General features: G+C 37.5%; 1 protein-coding gene across 1 annotated transcript; it reads left to right on the top strand.

Annotated features, from left to right (window-relative positions):
• The first annotated feature begins 702 nt into the window (after positions 1–702).
• On the top strand, positions 703–16588 carry HINT3 (histidine triad nucleotide binding protein 3). Its single transcript, XM_029224325.1, has 5 exons — positions 703–1210; positions 8370–8487; positions 11900–11969; positions 13867–13993; positions 16095–16588. The coding sequence occupies exons 1-5, from the start codon at positions 1010–1012 to the stop codon at positions 16125–16127; spliced, it is 549 nt and encodes a 182-aa protein (XP_029080158.1). The 5' UTR covers positions 703–1009; the 3' UTR covers positions 16128–16588.
• The last annotated feature ends 1506 nt before the right edge of the window (positions 16589–18094 follow it).

Genomic DNA, 18094 nt, shown 5'->3' on the forward strand with positions numbered 1-18094 from the left:
TGGGGGGAACCTCAAAAAGGGAGGAATTCATCCAAATCTGTTAGGCAAAATCTGTGATAATCCCTTGGCATGGCTTTCTTGGCCCTGAGAGGCCTTTTAAAAGTTTAGTCTGAGACTCCTAAGAGTCCAAGCACCTGAGTTGGTAACACACGGTTTTTACCTGAGTGGCAGAAAACTCAAGGAGGAAAACTAGTTAGAAGGATATCGCAGTGATCCAGGTGAGGCATAATGAGCCACTGGCAGTAAAGGTCCGGAATATTTCAGACTATAAACTACAGGATTCCGCATTACCTGTGTATGAAGAATGAGATAAAGCGCGCTGTTGTGATCTAGCTGGTGCTGTTAACAACAACAACAATTAAAGACAGATGGGAAATTCAATTTCACATTTTGAGCTTAGCACCTAAAATTATCATGGCTGAAAATGCGTACACAAAGGATCAACTATGATCTTGTGGAAAACAAAGTTCTAGAAATTTTGTTCATTCTCTTAAAACCTACGAATTCGTAAGCTTAAAATATTAAAATTTAAAAACTTTTTTTTAAGACATCGTCATACACTCTTGGGGCACCTTACATTACAGGATTCAGGGAAAAGACATTCAGTACACTCAACAGGTTCCATTCCGCCCCGAGGACACGGCGCTCCCGTGACGTCACCGCGACGTGGGGCGCGAGCCTGCGTTTTGGCGGAAGTCCTGCGTAGTTACCAACGAGACGCAGAGGGAGGGGCAACTGCCGCGGCCGACCGCTCTTCCGTGTAGCGTCCTCGCACGTCCCCTAGTGGCAGCCGGCGTGCAAGCGAGCCTCTGGCTTTGAGGCTCCGCAGCTAGTCAGTCGCCTTGGGTCTGGCGTGGCCCGGGATCAGCGAGCGTGCCCAACTCCCTGTCCGCCCCAGCGCCAGGCGAGGGGCGACGCCTCGAGGTACAATCTAGGAGGTGCGGGAGGCTAACTCTGCGTAGGCCCTGTTGAGAATCCTGAGGCTCTCGGCGGTGCGGGAGCGGAGGCGATGGCGGAGGAGCAGGAATGTGATTTCAAGAAGTCATGTGCCGACTCTGAGGCAGCGGCGGCTGCAGAACCTCTGGGATCCCCTTCGGACACCACCGCCGTCGCCGCAGAGTCGCCGGAGCTCGAGAACTACAGTATCAAGTGCGTGTTCTGCCGGATCGCGGCGCAGCAGGATCCCAGCACTGAACTCCTGTACTGTGAGGTTGGCGGTGACGCGCGACCGGGGACCCGATCGCTCCTCGGGGCTCCGCGAGGGGACCTCGCCGATGTGGATCGGGTGGGGAGGGTCCTGATAAATGGGGCTGGGGGAGGCTGGGTGTCCTAGTGTTAATAACAGACTTACTTCTCTAGGCGCAGGGAGTGTCACCAGCCACCTCTTTGCTATTCTAAGGGGAGAAAATGTAGTGGTAAAGTCTCTCTGCAGCTGCCGAGGTACTTTGTGGACAATAGCATGTATGGCCTCTGATTTTATTAAAGGGACCCCCCTCCCCCCGCCTTTCTAGACACTGCTTTTACATTCCGCACTCTTAATACTGGTACTGAAGAGAAACCAATAGAAAATAGATAATGGTAATTGTGGAAACCTGTTTGTTAGATTGACTGAAAATAGGCTGGCAGGAGTGGGTCCGAGGTCAAACTATTACTTGATAGATTCTGATTTCCACTAAAGGGTCCAGTTCCTTAGAAGTGTTATCAGTTAGGATATGTGGACATTTTCAGAGCATTAAGACTTTGTCCAGATATTTTAAAACAGATGATCTGGTAGGCACTTTCTTCCACCAGCTCGACTTGCCTTTAAAGAAACATACTTTTTTTTTTTTTTTTTTTGGTACGCGGGCCTCTCACTGTTGTGGCCTCTCCCGTTTCGGAGCACAGGCTCCGGACGCGCAGGCCCCGCGGCCATGGCCTACGGGCCCAGCCGTTCCGCGGCACGCGGGATCCTCCCGGACCGGGGCACGAGCCCGTGTCCCCTGCATCGGCAGGCAGACCCCCAACCCCTGCGCCACCAGGGAAGCCCAAGAAACATCTTTTGAAAGAATCCGCTCCAAAGATTCTGGGCTTCTTTGTGGTTTTTTGTTGTTTTTGTAGTAATCATTCATTCATTTGTTGAAAGTAAATTGACTTCCTTCTAAGCACTGTTGGAGATTCATTGGTGAGCAAGGTAAAGGACAGTCCCTGTCTGGATTTTATAATCTAAAGGGACAGAAGAGGCAGCTGACAACAGTGCCCTGTTGGATGACGAGATGGTTTTACCACCTGCAGTATTTTGCAGGGCTCGTGGGAGGAGCACCTGGCCCAGATTTGAAGGGATAGGGAAGGCTTTCCAGAGGAAGTGAGACGCGAAAAAGTAAGTAGGCATTGGTCAGGTGAGGAGGAGAGAAGATGCCCCTGGTAAAGAGCACCTTCAGAGGTTTGGTTTCTGCCACAGGAGAACAGAAATTCAGTCTAACTGGAGCATGGAGTTTGAGGGGATGAGTGGTGAAAGATGAAGCTGGAGAGGTAGACAAGGGGCCAAGTTATTAAGGCTACTGTAATTCATGTGAAGGAGTTTTGGCTTTATTTGAAGAGTGAAGGGAAGCTCTACCGTGTTTAATGCTACTGCTAATGCTGGGTTGGAAGAAAGGGGTTGAGAAGTTACATGAAAGGGTTTGATCTTTGAAAGATTATCTGACACCATTGTGGAGAATGATTTAGAGAGGACCAGCCTGGAGGCATGGAGATCAGTTATGAGGCTGTTGAAGTAATCCAGCCTGATGATGGCCTGAAATAAGATGTAATAGTGGGAGTGAAGAAAAGCCAATCAATTTAAGGATATTTAGGAGTCTGACACTGCAGAGATGTGCATCTCTAGCTCAGATTATAGAAACTGTCAGCTTACAGATGGAAATTGAAAAGAGGGAAATTAATGAGATCACCTAGGAAGTATATGTAGAGTAAGAAGTGAAGGGGCCCCTACAAGAGAGAGGCAGAGGAAGAGGACCTGAAAAGAGGAGAGAGAAACAGAGGGAAAACTAGGAAAGCTAAGAGAAGGGAGTATGTTAGGAAGATAGGAATTGGCAGCAACATCAGCCTTCCCTAATCCTCGAATCTGGGTTAGGTGACTCTCCAATATGCCTGCAGAGAGGGCACCTTAGATCAGAGCTGGTTTTGTCCCCAGAGTGATGGTCATTGACCTTGAGGAGAGCAACTGCAGTGCAGTGGTGAGGCAGAAGGCAGATTGTAGTTGGTAAGAACCTGAAGGATAAAAAATTGAAGACAGCAAATACAGACGACTTTTGAAGGAAGTTTGGCAGTCTTGGGGAGAAGGGAAAAGGTAAGGTAACTACAGGAGGAGATGGAGTTAAGAGAAAGCTTTTTAAAACAGTGAAGACTTTGGTGCGTTTAAATCCTGATGGGAAGGTGCCAATGGAGAGAGGTTTAAAATGGCCCACGGTGGTAAAGCTTTGTCGTTGAGAAAGAGGAAACTCAGTCACTCATCCATTACTCAGTATTTGAATGAGTGCCTTCTGTGTGTCAGGCACTGTTGGAGGCATTAGGATATAGCAGTAAATAAAATGTGCAACAATCCCTGTCCTCATGGAGCTTACTCACAGGAAATAGTAAGCAACATAATAAGTAAAATATTATATAGAGAATGGATATTGTTACATAGTTCAAAATATTGATACATAGTTCATTAGATGGGAATGAAAAAAGAGAAACGGGATGCAAATTTTAAATTTTTAGTCAGGAAAAGCTGCACTAAGAAGGTGGCATTTGAATGAAGCCCTGAAGGAGGTGAAGGAGGAAAGTATATGGTTTACTCTTTATATATAAAGTACAGCTATGCCATATAGGACATGAGAGATACACAATATATTTGTGATATTAACATATCATGGGAGGGCAATTAGGAAAAAGTCTAAAAATGTTCCTTAGGAGGGTGATAATGAGAAAAGTTTAAGAAACGCTGTTATAATCAAACAATGGCCATAATTCCAACTTTAAGAAGGTCATCCATTTCTTTTTTTAAAATAAATTTATTTATTTATTTTTGGCTGAGTTGGGTCTTTGTTGCTGCGCGTGGGCTTTTCTGTAGTTGCGGCAAGCAGGGGCTACTCTTCGTTGTGGTGCGCGGGCTTCTCATTGCCGTGGCTTCTCTTGTTGTGGAGCACGGGCACTAGGCGCACGGGCTTCAGTAGTTGTGGCTCGCGGGCCCTAGAGTGCAGGCTCAGTAGTTGGGGCACACGGGCTTAGTTGTTCCACAGCATGTGGGATCTTCCCGGGCCAGGGCTCGAACCCGTGTCCCATGCATTGGCAGGCGGATTCTTAACCACTGCGCCACCAGGGAAGCCTGAAGGTCATCCATTTCTGAGGAAAAGTATATGAAAACCCTAATGACACACCATTTTTTTAAGGGGTAGATAAGGGAGTATCGGTAGTTTTATCTTTCTGTTTAAGCAACTGTCATTTACTGAACAGATTTTACAGGCTTACTATTGATATGTGTTACTCACTTGGAGGTCAAAGATGAACACGGCATGTCCTACACTTGAGAAGCTTGCCTATGATCTGAATTGACATGAAAAATTCTCTTTTAGTGGGTATCACTAGGTATAGGTAGTCAAAATTCTGTATTTTAAAGTCACTTGAAATTATCTTTTCTTTGTGTAATTATGCTACCAACATGACAAATAGTTAGGTTCACTCATTTCTGTTTGTTTTCCATTGTTAAGGACTACTTTTTTTTTTTTGAGTCCAAAAATGTATGGTAAATATTCACATGCTTTTAAAATCAAAATTGTAAAGCAAAGTACATTTGAAGTCTAGTATCCATTCTCTTGTTATCTCTACCCTGTTCCTCTTTCCCCGTAACAAACCTTTAAAAAATATTTTTGGTTTATCTTTCCTTTGTGAGTAGATATGTATGCGTGTGTTTATATTTATACTCTGCCTTCTTACACAAAAGATAGCTTAACCTTGTTCCATGCTTTTTCTTTCTTACCTTAGGAATTTATTCCAGAAATGATTTCATAAGTGTATAAAGATCTTCCTCATTCCTTTTTATAACTACACAATACTCCACTGTATGGATTTGCTGTAATTTATTCAGCCAGTCTTAGTTGAATTTTATGGACAGTTGGGTTATTTTCAGTCTTTTGCTATCATAAATCATGCTGCAAAGAATAGCCTTGTACAAATATTATTTCATATTTTTTGCCTCTTTGTCTGTGGAATGGGAGGACAGTCTTTCTTTTATTTATTTTTTTAAATGAGTGATCTTTGGATAGCTTTCCTGTACGGGTTTGTAGTGGCTTTTTTTTTTTTTTTTAAGAAGATGTTGGGGGTAGGAGTTTATTAATTAATTAATTTATTTTTGCTGTGTTGGGTCTTCGTTGCTGTGCGAGGGGTTTCTCTAGTTGTGGCAAGCGGGGACCACTCTTCATTGCGGTGCGCGGGCCTCTCACTATCGTGGCCTCTCTTGTTGCGGAGCACAGGCTCCAGATGCGCAGGCTCAGTAGTTGTGGCTCACGGGCCTAGTTGCTCTGTGGCACGTGGGATCCTCCCAGACCAGGGCTCGAACCCGTGTCCCCTGCATTAGCAGGCAGATTCTCAACCACTGCACCACCAGGGAAGCCCCAGTCTTTCTTTTAAATGAAGAGTCTAAATACTGGCTAGATCAGTAGTAGCAATGAGAGACATCAGAGAGCCAGTTTCAGTATTTTAGAAAGCTTAATGGAAATCTAATTCAATCATTGATTGCATAGGCTAAATAAAACGTCATCGCTTTGCTTTTGACAGGAATTTTATCTGCTGGTGATGATGACAGTTATGTCAATTGGTAGGTTTCTTTAATTAACGAGAATTGGGAAAATAAAATATTCACACATGACGTTTAGTAAACAGAACCTTTCAAAATAGGGTTTTGGGAGATGAAGACAGAACTGGGCATTTGGTTCATTCTTATGGCTGAGTCATGTATGTCAGCAGATTTTTAAGAGCTTCTTTAATGTTTTTCTCCTGTTATCCTTTAGACTAGCATTTTGTAGTTCCATGAATCTAAAGAAGTGTTACTCCTGCTTTGAGGTAGAATTCAGCTATATTATCTCAAAATAATTCTAATCGGGATGTATTCTGTACCAGAAAGAATTACCTCTGGATTTTTAAAAGTTAATGCCATAATTGAGGGGGAAATAAAGGCATATAAAATTGTTTTGTTATGAATCAGTCTGGGAAGTACAATTTTGTTGTACTAGATTTGACCCCCGATACTAGTTGTTTCTCAGCTGGAAGCATTAAGTAAATAATGGAAAACTTTAAACATTCAAAAACATTGCTGTCTTATCCCTTTTGATCTTATCCCTTTCTAAAACATTCCATGGATATGTATATTTAAAGTTACTACTAGACGGGAAAACCATAATAAAAATGGAAATAATTGTCATGCTTGTTATTTTAGGGTTAGGGTTAGCTCTTGGGGTTCCCCAAGTCAACCAACCTTCTGGGACTATACACACACGTGTGTGTGTATATATAACACACATATACATATATATACACATGTATACATATTTACATAAATTTACACACACACACACACACACACACACACACACATGCACCCCACCTGGTCTGAGTCTCTGTCCCTGAATTGCAGGAAACCCATCACTTTCCCCAGTATATCAGAAGATTTCCTCTTGGCGCTGGGGGGAGTATGCTGCATACATTATCCCTAGTCACCTCTCATGATTTTCTGTTTCTACTAAATTTTCTATCTTATCCTCAAACCTTTGTCTTGCATCAGCCGAAGAGAGTAACAGATTCTTTTCCTTTCATTTTCCTGATACATTAACGCAAAGCAACAGCTGCTATAGATTTTTCCTCAAAGTTTGGGGGCAATAGGATTCTCATATTCTTTAAACACAGCATAAATCCGTTTCTGTAGGCAGGCACCTCAATTCATTTCTTGTTTGTGTACTTTCCTCATAGCTCATGCTACATTCAGTTGATCACTGTTTACTTCAAGGTCTTAAAAGTTACAATTTCTCCCCCTCTCTAGTCTCATCTTATAGGCAGGTTACACTCAATATCTGGAAAAATAATCGAGATTTTTGTGTGGCTGTGCCTCCACACTTTGGCAGCTCTTGGTTGAAAGTATGTAAATGAGGACAGCAACAAAATCAATATTTAAGCAATATTTTAATAGAGTGATATTGTGGACATTTTATAGAAGCCTTGAGATAGGAGAGGGACACATAATACTGTATTTTTGCTGCCCTCCATTTCAGTCATGACTCTGCTGGGGGCTAAAGGAGACAAAAAGTCCCATTCACTGGATTGTGGCCTCACTGCAGGTCAATTTGTCAGTCACCTGAAGCTTAGATGAGCAGTATGGATACTGATAAGGAAGTTCGTGTTACAGTATGTACAATTGCCTTTCATCGTTATTCTCACTGAAATCAAGATTATTGGCATGGATATGAGGCCCTTGTTCCAACTGAATTTTAGTTCTTGGAATGGAGAACTAATGAGCAACAGTGCATTCTGGGAAACTATGCTTATTGATACTGATTTTATTTAATTTTGACTAATTTTTTAATATAAGATATTGAATAAGGTTATTTAGGGAATATAGATTTTTCTTTTGAAAAAACTTGAAACTCAAATGTTAATAGGTTGAAAGACTCCCTCTTTTGTTTCCTTTTCTTTTTTCCTTACATTAATGTGTGGAGTATAGAAACCAGAAAACTGATACCATACATGTAATGGACTGGACACATAACTTAGTACAGTATACTAGAGTTTGTTTCAGCATTTCAGAGTCTTTTTAATGCTATAAAGTGGCAAGTAAACATAAAGAAAAAGTATTTATAATTATTGTAAAAATGTTTAAAAATGTAACCCCTGGATATATAGATGCTAGATGATGTTATAAATGAAGAAAATGGCACTTTGGAAAAAAAGTAAATGTAAAAAAGAATTTATCAATCTTGCTATGATTCTGTGGTAGAACCTTTAAAAGTACATATTAGGAGTAGAAAAACCTTAGGGTAGAGATGGAGAAATATATAATGAAATTTAAAAAAACTCTGGGATTATGGTAATGAAGTTTTAATGAACTTCATTCATAATTGTTTTCCGGAAATTGATTTTATATAAGTCTTTTTCTTCTCTGGAATAAATGAGCATCTCATGAAGGAAGCTAAAGCTTGTCTTTATGGACATAATGCATAATCACAAAACTGCCCAATGGAGATTAGTTGTAACATAAGCACCATTTCCCTATCAGACTGAGATTTATGTATGAAGTTTGAGACATGCCAGAACAGCATTAGGAAATTCTTTTTAAAAATTCACTAACAAATGATATTTTCCTTTAGAATGAAGACCTAGTTTGCTTCAAAGATATCAAGCCAGCAGCGCCTCATCATTATCTTGTGGTGCCAAAGATGCATATTGGAAACTGCAGATATCTAAAGAAAGATCAGATAGAACTGGGTAAGTTGATGGCAGTATTCTTCATGGTTATATCATCGTGAACTGGCATCAGTGAGGGCAGTGACAATTGAAAAGAAACAGTTTAGCCAGGTATTGTGTTAAAGGAGCATTATGGCTTTTTGAAACTTGCATTATGAAAAATTTCAAATATGTACAAAAATAAAGAAAATAGTATAATCTCCATGTATTTATCACCCAACTTCAACATTTATTAACTCATGGCCAATTTCTTTACATATATTAACCTTCTCCCACAGTGGATTTTAAGCAAATCTCAGACGCCATGTTATTTAATTTTTTAAATCTCTAAAAGATAATGCCTCTTTATGCTTTTTAAATGATGGCTTTCTTGATTCTGAAAGTGAAAGATAATATGAAGACTTATAAACAAATAGAATGGATAAAGAAGATGTGGTACATATATACAATGGACTATTACTCAGCCATAAAAAGGAACAGAATTGTGCCATTTGCAGAGACTTGGATGGACCTAGAGACTGTCATACAGAGTGAAGTAAGTCAGAAAGAGAAAAACAAATAGCGTATAATATCACTTATATGTGGAATCTAGAAAAATGATACAGATGAACTTATTTGCAAAACAAAAATAGAGATGCACACATAGAGAACAAACGTATGGATACCAAGGGGGCAATGGGGAGGTGGAATGAGTTGGGAGATTAGGATTGACATATATACACTACTATGTATAAAATTGATAACTAATGAGAACCTGCTGTATAGCACAGGGAACTCTACTCAGTGCTCTGTGGTAACCTAAATGGGAAGAAAATCCAAAAAAGAGGGAATATATGTATACATATAGCTGATTCACTTTGCTGTACAGCAGAAACTAACATAACATTGTAAAGCAACTATACTCCAATAAAAATGAATTTTAAAAAAGTTATAAACAAATAAGTTATAGTGTGGCATATGAGTACATATTACCTGAGAGTGAGACCGTATTGTACCCGCCTTGTAGTTTCCTGCCTTGTAATTTCCTGTATAGATGGAGTAGGACCAAAGTTTAATTATGAGATTTTAGTGATGAACTTTTAGCCTCTGAAAAAGAGATTCTGAATTCTTGTCTCTTACAGGATTATCCTGTATTTTCCTATACATGATTTCTGTGACTTGTCAGCTACGGTTTACTAAGACATTGCTAAGTTTACTTCAAACCTGCTTCAATAGCCATTGTCATCAGGGTCTGGGATGTTTGGTCAATACTTTAAGGTAGCTGGCAAGATAGATAAGTTGGGCCAGATTTTTGAAGGTGACTAAGAAATCTCTTTGATGAAAACCTCGATATGTGGTTTATTAGTGTTTAGACTACTGAATTACCAGTTTTTAAACTGTTTTTTCGAGATATTGTGAAATTCCTTAGTCATCTTCAGTTCTATCAGTATGTTTCATGCTCCTTCCAACAGACGGAGGCCAATATACGTGCAGTATTTAGTACTAGGCAACAGCCACCAGCCTTAAGTATTTCCTTTTATACTGTTTTTCTTAAGGAGGGAGAAATGTGTTTATGCTTGCTTTTCTTTTTCTAGTATTTCTTTTCGTGTTAAAAGTTTTTATAACAGTTGCAAATCAAATGTTACTAATTTTGAAGCAGCATGGTGGGTGTTTGGGATTTCATTATATGTACTGTTTTTACTGATTTTGTGTATATTTGAATATTTCCATAATAAAACTTTAAAAGTCCTTGAAATTAATATTTTTATACAGTCTATAAAGTTGGAAAAATAATAAGCATATGGAAGAGCTTAATAATACTATCAAGCACTGTGACTATAATTGACATTAATAGAACTTCACCTAACTATAGAATATACATTTTGTTATGAGCACGTGTTCACCAAGATAGTCCATATTCTGGACAATAAAATAAGTCTCAATACATTTCAGATGATCAAAATCTTATAAAATACATTGTCTGATGACAATGGAATTAAAATAAATAATAAAATCTAGAATAGCACTAAATATTTTTAAGTTAAAACACTTTTAAGTAACTTCTAAATAAATAGGTAAAAAAGACAATATTTTGAACTGATTGGTAATAAAAATACAACAAAACAAAATTTGTAGAATGTAGCTGAAGAAGTGCCTAGAGGGAAATTTATAGCTTTAAGTGCTTATATTAGAAAAGGAGGTACAAAACCAATGACCTAAGTTTCCAGTTTAGGATGCCAGAAAGAGGCAAGCAAATCAGATCAAAATAAAGTATAAAGAAGGAAATAGTAGAGTAGATATCAATGAAATAGGAAAGAGACAATACGTTTTGCTTCATGTATTTTGGATCTGATTTTGAGTGAATATGTAATTATGATTGTCATGTCTTCTCAATGATCCATTTTTATCATTGTAAAATGTTCCTTTTTATGTCTGGAAATACTTCCGGTGTCTTTTTTTTTTTTTTTTTTTGCGGTATGCGGGCTTCTCACTGTTGTGGCCTCTCCCATTGCGGAGCACAGGCTCCGGACGCGCAGGCTCAGTGGCCATGGCTCACGGGCCCAGCCACTCCGCAGCATGTGGGATCTTCCCAGACCGGGGCACGAACCCGTGTCCCCTGCATCGGCAGGCGGACTCTCAACCACTGCACCACCAGGGAAGACCTTGGGAGTATTTTTAAAAGAAAACAAGATACAGTCTGGCTCGAAGTAACATGAGCTTTTTTTTTGACCTTGTGGTACTGGCCTTGTCATGGAAGCCTTCCCACTCAAGCCTGACTTAGAGAGGTAAACTGTTAGCAATGATTTTATAAGCCTCATTATAACAACTGCCCTCTGCAGATTCTCTCACTTCTTCTCTTTTCAAATGCTTGATTACACCATTCAGAAACAAAAGAGATCTAAAGTTTGGCATTGTGCTTTGAAGATCCTGGGTTACCAAAATTTTTTTAATGGGGAAGCATATTCCCACCTGAAGGCCATGAAACATTGAGACAATAAAGATGCTAAGGCAAATAAGAGTTTGGAAGCCAAAACAAACATTTAGCTAGTCATGGCTGGGCCAACATAAAGGGATGTCATATTCCTAATTTGAGTTCAAAGACAAATTCAAAGTTTTCTTGTTCTCTTAACTCAAACAGTTTTTGTTTAATTACTTGGTTTCCTTATGATTAGAATTAGACCTCAGTAGGATCAGATGTCCTGAACAGTCACTTGATAATATCCCTCAACAGCTGTTCAAAGTCAGCTTATGTGTGACAGTTTGTGATGGGTTGAACCTTCATTTCAGTTGTTGATAAGCAAATTTCTTCGTAACTTAGAGCTACTGGATGAGTCTTTAAATGTGTATCCATTTGATACGACTTTTTACTAGGACCCTAAAAGTTCGGGTTAATAACTAGGTAGTGAACTTAATGTCTCCTATAGTGTAATGTAGTTTCTTTACTGTTTTGTAGTTGAGAACATGGTAACTGTTGGAAAAACCATTCTTGAAAGGAATAATTTCACTGACTTCAAAAATACGAGGTATGTATACTTCCAGATGGAAACCAATATATGCAGTTGGTTTTTCTGAAATGTTATTTCCTCAGGAAGACGAAAGTAGAGATGGCAGAATTCATGGTTTAAATGCAGTTTTCCTGAAAGTGAACATATTGTTCATTGGTAAATTTAATAAACAAAACTTTTTTTCACATCTCAACATCGTCTAATAATCACCACATTTAGTTTTGGACAGACAAGTATATTGAAGCAGTGGGTAGGTAAAATTAGTTGCTTAGTCCTCTTTGTTCAATATGTGCATTCCTATAAAATTGTGAGTAAATTGAATTTCCTTAGAAAAAATTTATTTTATATGATTTAAAAATACATTATTACCCTTCTAGCATGAAAGTAACTTGAATTTGTTGAACTGCACTCTGACATTAACCAAAGTTTGAGTAAAAGCATACAATATTCAATTTGGTAACTGTTTTAATTAATCTATTTATTTTTTCTTTTTAAAAGATTTCGATTTTGCCTTGTATGATCAAAGTAGTACCAAGGCAGGTATAGTGATTACTTTGACACCTCTGAACTGGAATTCAGAGGCCTGAATTCTAATGCTATCAGTGTTACTTGCTTCTACTGTAGTTGTACTGGCTGTGTTACTTTAGACAAGTCATTTAAACTCTCCAAGATAATACCTGCAGTGCCTACTTGTAGGCTAAAATGAGATTGAATGTGTGAAAATCCTGTGAAAACTATTATGAACTATATCCAAGGGTGATAATGACAAGGAACAGATGGTATTTGAGACCCTTCGGTCAAAATCAACACGTTCCCTTCCCAGTCATAGAAGTGCTCATTAGAAGAATGAACACTGGACTGGTTGTCAAGAGCCCTGAGTTTCAATTCTAGCTCTACCACTGCCTAACTCTGTGATCTTGAGAAGTCTCTTCAACTTTCTAGATCTTGGTTTCCCCATCTTTAAAATCTTTAAAATGAAAAGGTTGAGTGAACCCTTGAGTTACTTCTAGCTTTTAGATTACTTGATTCCATTATATGACTCCTGTTTCATAGAGGGAAAACCTAGTCTCCTTTTCTGGGTGGTGGTAGAGGCTTTTCAATATGTTACGGATCTGATTCCACAGTCTGTCCTGTACTGCTGCATTATAGCACCTCTCCTTGCCTTCTTCCCACGTTCCCAGTCATTTTTAGTCTTTTTTAAAAATTGAGACTTACTTCTAGTTTGAACAGGCAAATATTTCTAGGCTTGAATTATTGTTACAGGTGTGCCTTGCTCCACTTACAAAGTAGACTTCCAAAACTGTGTGTAAATGGATTTTTAAGAGGTTAAATCATATTAAAAATTTTTTTTACCAAAGGAATTCTCTTGTAAATATTTTATAAAGCAAATAGTTATGAATAGTTATCATCTAACTTATTTTTAGTATTCAAGAAACTTAAGTGATGATAAAGTTTTTTTAGTGAGGGTAAGGAAATGACCACTTTATTAAAGGAGAAAGTGCGCCATCTACTGGCTATGTCTTGGAAAAAGGAATCCTACTTCAGCGTTCAGTAATTTTAAGATTCACTGCAGAGATATCTTTTAGGAGAATTAAAGCTTAATATGATAAGAACTGAAGTAATAAGACATAATGCCAGCTCAGAATTCATAAGGGTTATACAGAGGTATAATATTCTGTGAAAGCCTTTCTCAATGAAGAGTTTATCTTATTGTGAACTTCAACATGAAGATGAACTGTGTGAATACTCTCAAGTTCATAAAGAAAAACAGTGAAAGAGATGTTTGAGTGGTAATCTGTCTACCTTAGGTAACCTGTTTTGGATATATTTAATATTTATGTGTTTTAACCTGAAAATATAGTTTTAAACTGTTGTAGAACTAATTTGTCAATTATCTCTTACCTTGCTGTTTCAGAATGGGTTTCCATGTGCCACCATTCTGTTCCATTTCCCATTTGCACCTTCATGTTCTGGCACCAGCCGATCAGCTTAGCTTCTTATCAAAATTGGTTTATAGAGTGAATTCCTATTGGTTTATCACAGTAAGTGTTATTGTTATGCTAGCAGCATACAAAAATACTTAAAATATTTGTCCTTTTTGTTGTAGTTTTTCTTTTCTTGGCAACAGTGGGCACTTATAGACTTGATCATCTGTTTTAACATTCTATTTGCACATATCTGAAATAATATTTTTAATTTGGGGCACTTTTCCAGGTCATCAAATCTGTAGGAAGAGATACTATGGCAAAGTCTCTCAATTGTAAGCAGAGGATATGATATAGAAGTTCATGGCATTAATAGTTCAGAATTCTGAATTGTGGCTCTGTTAGTTACTTGAGTGACCATGTGCAAGTTACTTAAACTTTTTAAGGCCCAAGTTTTTTTATCTACTACTGACGTATAGGTAATAGTGCCTACATCTAGGGTTGATAAGAGGATTGATGAAATAATTAACATGTGAAGCCCTTAAAACCGTACATTGCAAACAGTGAGGGCTCAGTAAATGTTATCTGCTGCCTCTGTCATCATCAGCCTCATTGCAGAAATTGATGCAAGTAGTAGCGTCAGCTACTAGATCTGAAGCTGAAGCTTTGAGCCTAAAAAAATTGCAGAATTTTGCTTTACTAGGGCAAAAGTAGAATAGAATTCAACTGATTATTGGCTTGTAACCTGACAGTCAAGCTTTAGTTATTAAATGACTCTGTCCTTCCAGGGCCACTTGACTAGTAATTTATGTTTCTTATTTTATGTGTCCATGATGATAAGGTGACCTATAGTTGCTGTATCTGAAAAACCATCAAATTGCAAATTAAGTAATTACCATTAGTTAATGCAGATTATTATTATTATAGTCATAGTACAAAAGAGATGAAAAAGCAGTTGATTTCTAGAAACTTCATATTTCAAACTTATTATCTCTCTCCTCAACTTGTTGTCCATATATTTAAGGTATGTGGTGTATATATTTGAAATTAAAAAGTGGGACATTTTGTAGGAAGCTGGTGTGGTCTCTTAAAAAAATCAGTATGATAAAAAACAGATATTTTTTTCTTATTTGTATTTCTAAGTTTCTACACTATCTATGCTTTTATAGTAAAAAATAATTAGAAATACATTTTTATACTTTTTAAACTGTATTTCCTTACATGATTTTTTAGTTGGGAAAAAAATGAATGAACAAAGTTATGAGATCTATTAATTGTTCGTCCTGGGAATCTGAACTCTTCTTAAATCTAGGTATTTAAGTATATATTATGAGACTGAAAAAATCAAGATAAAGATATTAACGTTTATTCTGAAATCTTACATAATTTTTCAGATATATGATGATTGAGAAAAGTATCTGAAATGATGTAACTAGAAGGCTTTAGTTTACTTTTTATTCTTTTTGTTTTCCTTATTTTTTTAGAGCAGTTTTAGGTTCACAGCAAAATTGAATGGAAAGTACACAGAGTTCCCGTATACCCTCTGTCCCCACATACTCGCAGTCTTCCCCACTGTCAACATCCTACACCACAGTGATACATTCGTTATAATCCATGAAACTACATTGACATGTTATTATCACTCAAAGTCCATAGTTTACATTAGGGTTCATTCTTGGTGTTGTACATTCTGTGGGTTTGGATGAATGTATAATGACATATATCCACAATTGTAGAATCATGCAGAATAGTTTAACTGCCCTGAAAATCCTCTGTGCTTTGACTATTCATTTCTCCCTCCCCCTTAATCCCTGGTAACCACTGATCTTTTTAATGTCTCCAGTTTTGCCTTTTCCAGAATATCATGTAGTTAGAATCATATTGTATGTAGCCTTTTCAGATTGGCTTCTTTCACTTAGTTAAATGCATTTCAGGTTCTTCCATGTCTTTAGTATTATATTTATTTTCCTTATTGAAACTATCTAACAAAAAGGCAATGTGGATAAAAATCTGCCTATTTATATATAGTATAGAATAAACACCTTTACTGTAGTTTGAAAACTGTTATGTTGAGAGTTTTTTGTAAGATATTTTTAGGAACAGAATATGTAGTATCCAGTTCTTCTGCTGTGGCTTATTATAATAGGGGCGCCAGTAGAATTATTTCATGTAGGCTATGATAACTAGAATAAAAAAATATGTTATTTTTCCATTACAGGCTGATTATTTGATTGACAAACTAAGAACATGAAAATGTCAACAGTGGAAGATTTTCCTAATTTTAGCTCAACATAAACTAATATTCTGGTCTCTTTGAAGTCTAATTACAATTGGGTTTTATGTGAAGCTATTACTGGGTAGTTTTAAATTATTTCTTAATGTTTGTTTCCTGAAATCTGTGATATAGTTATATGAATATTTTGTCATTGACTTTGTTTTAGTGGTTCCTTGTCTAAGGTATAAGATACTATAGATAAAATCCCATTAAAACAAATTCTGTTAATCAAGAAGGGCTCTGTATTTTTTTAAAGTTCAAACATTTTAATTTCTCAATAGTCAATTATAATAGTGATTTATTTATGAAGAATAAACTGGTATAAAATACTTTGTTGGAGCCTTTATTATATGAAGGAGAAAGAGAAATTATTTCTTGATTGTTCTATAATTTTACACACAAAATTTCAAAATAAACAGTACTGTACTACACAGTGATCTCTGATCTTATTGATGGAAAGAACTGTATATGTGTCACTTTTTACTCAGGTTTCAGATGCTGGTTTTCACTTCTTGAATCCTAGCATCTTTGTAATAAATTGATCCTGAAGCTATGTAATATATATAAAATAATTTCACTGTAACAGTGGGTTTGCTATAACAATCAATTTGGCTATCCAAGAGAATTCATTGTAATGGAATTTTACCTGTAAGAACGTAAATTGGGAAGAAACATAAGTGGTTACATTAATCTATTAAAACTGGCAGAAACTGTTGCTCTATGGCTTATTTATTATACCAAAGGAAAATTAGAATTAAAAAGTGGTTAGACCTGTCTTTTATCATGAAAAAGTCCTGATTTGAAAGTAGAGATAGATTGGATGAGAAAATTAATTTTAATAGCAACATTAATATATTGATAAATCATTTCATGAGACATATTTCTTTAGGAATTGTCTTTTGGTGCTAATCTACACTAACAATACTGAATGTGAATGAAAAATAAGTACTGAAAGCTAATCTTACATTGTGCCAGTGTATAACGGTACCATATACATGAATATAAATGAACATAAGGATTAAAGTATTGATCTTAGGAACAGGCTGAGAAGAGTAGTGTTTTTTTTTTTTAACCTTCTTTTTTGGGGGATGATATTAAACGTAGTTTTAAGTAATGAAATACTTAGTTACAACCTCTGGAATCAATATTGTTTAGTTCATTTGTTCATTAATTCATTCAAAATACATTTAGTGGGCTTCCCTGGTGGCACAGTGGTTAAGAATCCACCTGCCAATGCAGGGGACACAGGTTCGAGCCCTGGTCCAGGAAGATCCCACATGCCGTGTAGTAACTAAGCCCGTGCGCCACAACTACTGAGCCTGAGTTCTAGAGCCCAGGAGCCATAACTACTGAACCCGCGTGCCACAACTACTGAAGCCTCTGCGCCTGGAGTCTGTGCTATGCAATAACAGAAGCCACCGCAATGAGAAGCCCGCACACCACAACGAAGAGTAACCCCCGCTCTCTGCAACTAGAGAAAGCCTGCACGCAACAACGGAGACCCAATGCAGCCAAAAATAAAAAAAATAAATTCGGTGAGCATTTAACATGTACCAGACATTGCCAGGATCAGGAAATATAGAAGTGAGAAAGGACAGTCTGCCTTTAATTGCTAATACGAAGATCAGACAAAACCAGTGAGTACAATTTGGTATGTTAAGTACAAAAATGTCCATAGAAGAGGCTGTGGAGAGGGAAACAATTTTGAGAGCAGGTGGCAGTAGAACTGAGTATTTGAGACTCAATGTTAGGCAGGTAGATAGTGGAAGTTTAGGCTGAGAGACCAACATGTACTTTCCTTGGGTTCTGCTTCCATTATTATTTACTTAACAACTGAACATCCAAATTCCATTTTGTTCACTGAAGGTGGAGAGAGGAATTTGGAAGTAGGGGTTACGGGCTCTCAAAATTAGATTTACAGGTTTTTCAGCACTGCTTTGCTA

This window comes from Monodon monoceros, unplaced genomic scaffold (assembly GCF_005190385.1).
Source record: "Monodon monoceros isolate NGI ecotype Baffin Bay Population unplaced genomic scaffold, NGI_Narwhal_1 Super_Scaffold_15, whole genome shotgun sequence".
NCBI classification, from domain to species: Eukaryota; Metazoa; Chordata; class Mammalia; order Artiodactyla; family Monodontidae; genus Monodon; species Monodon monoceros.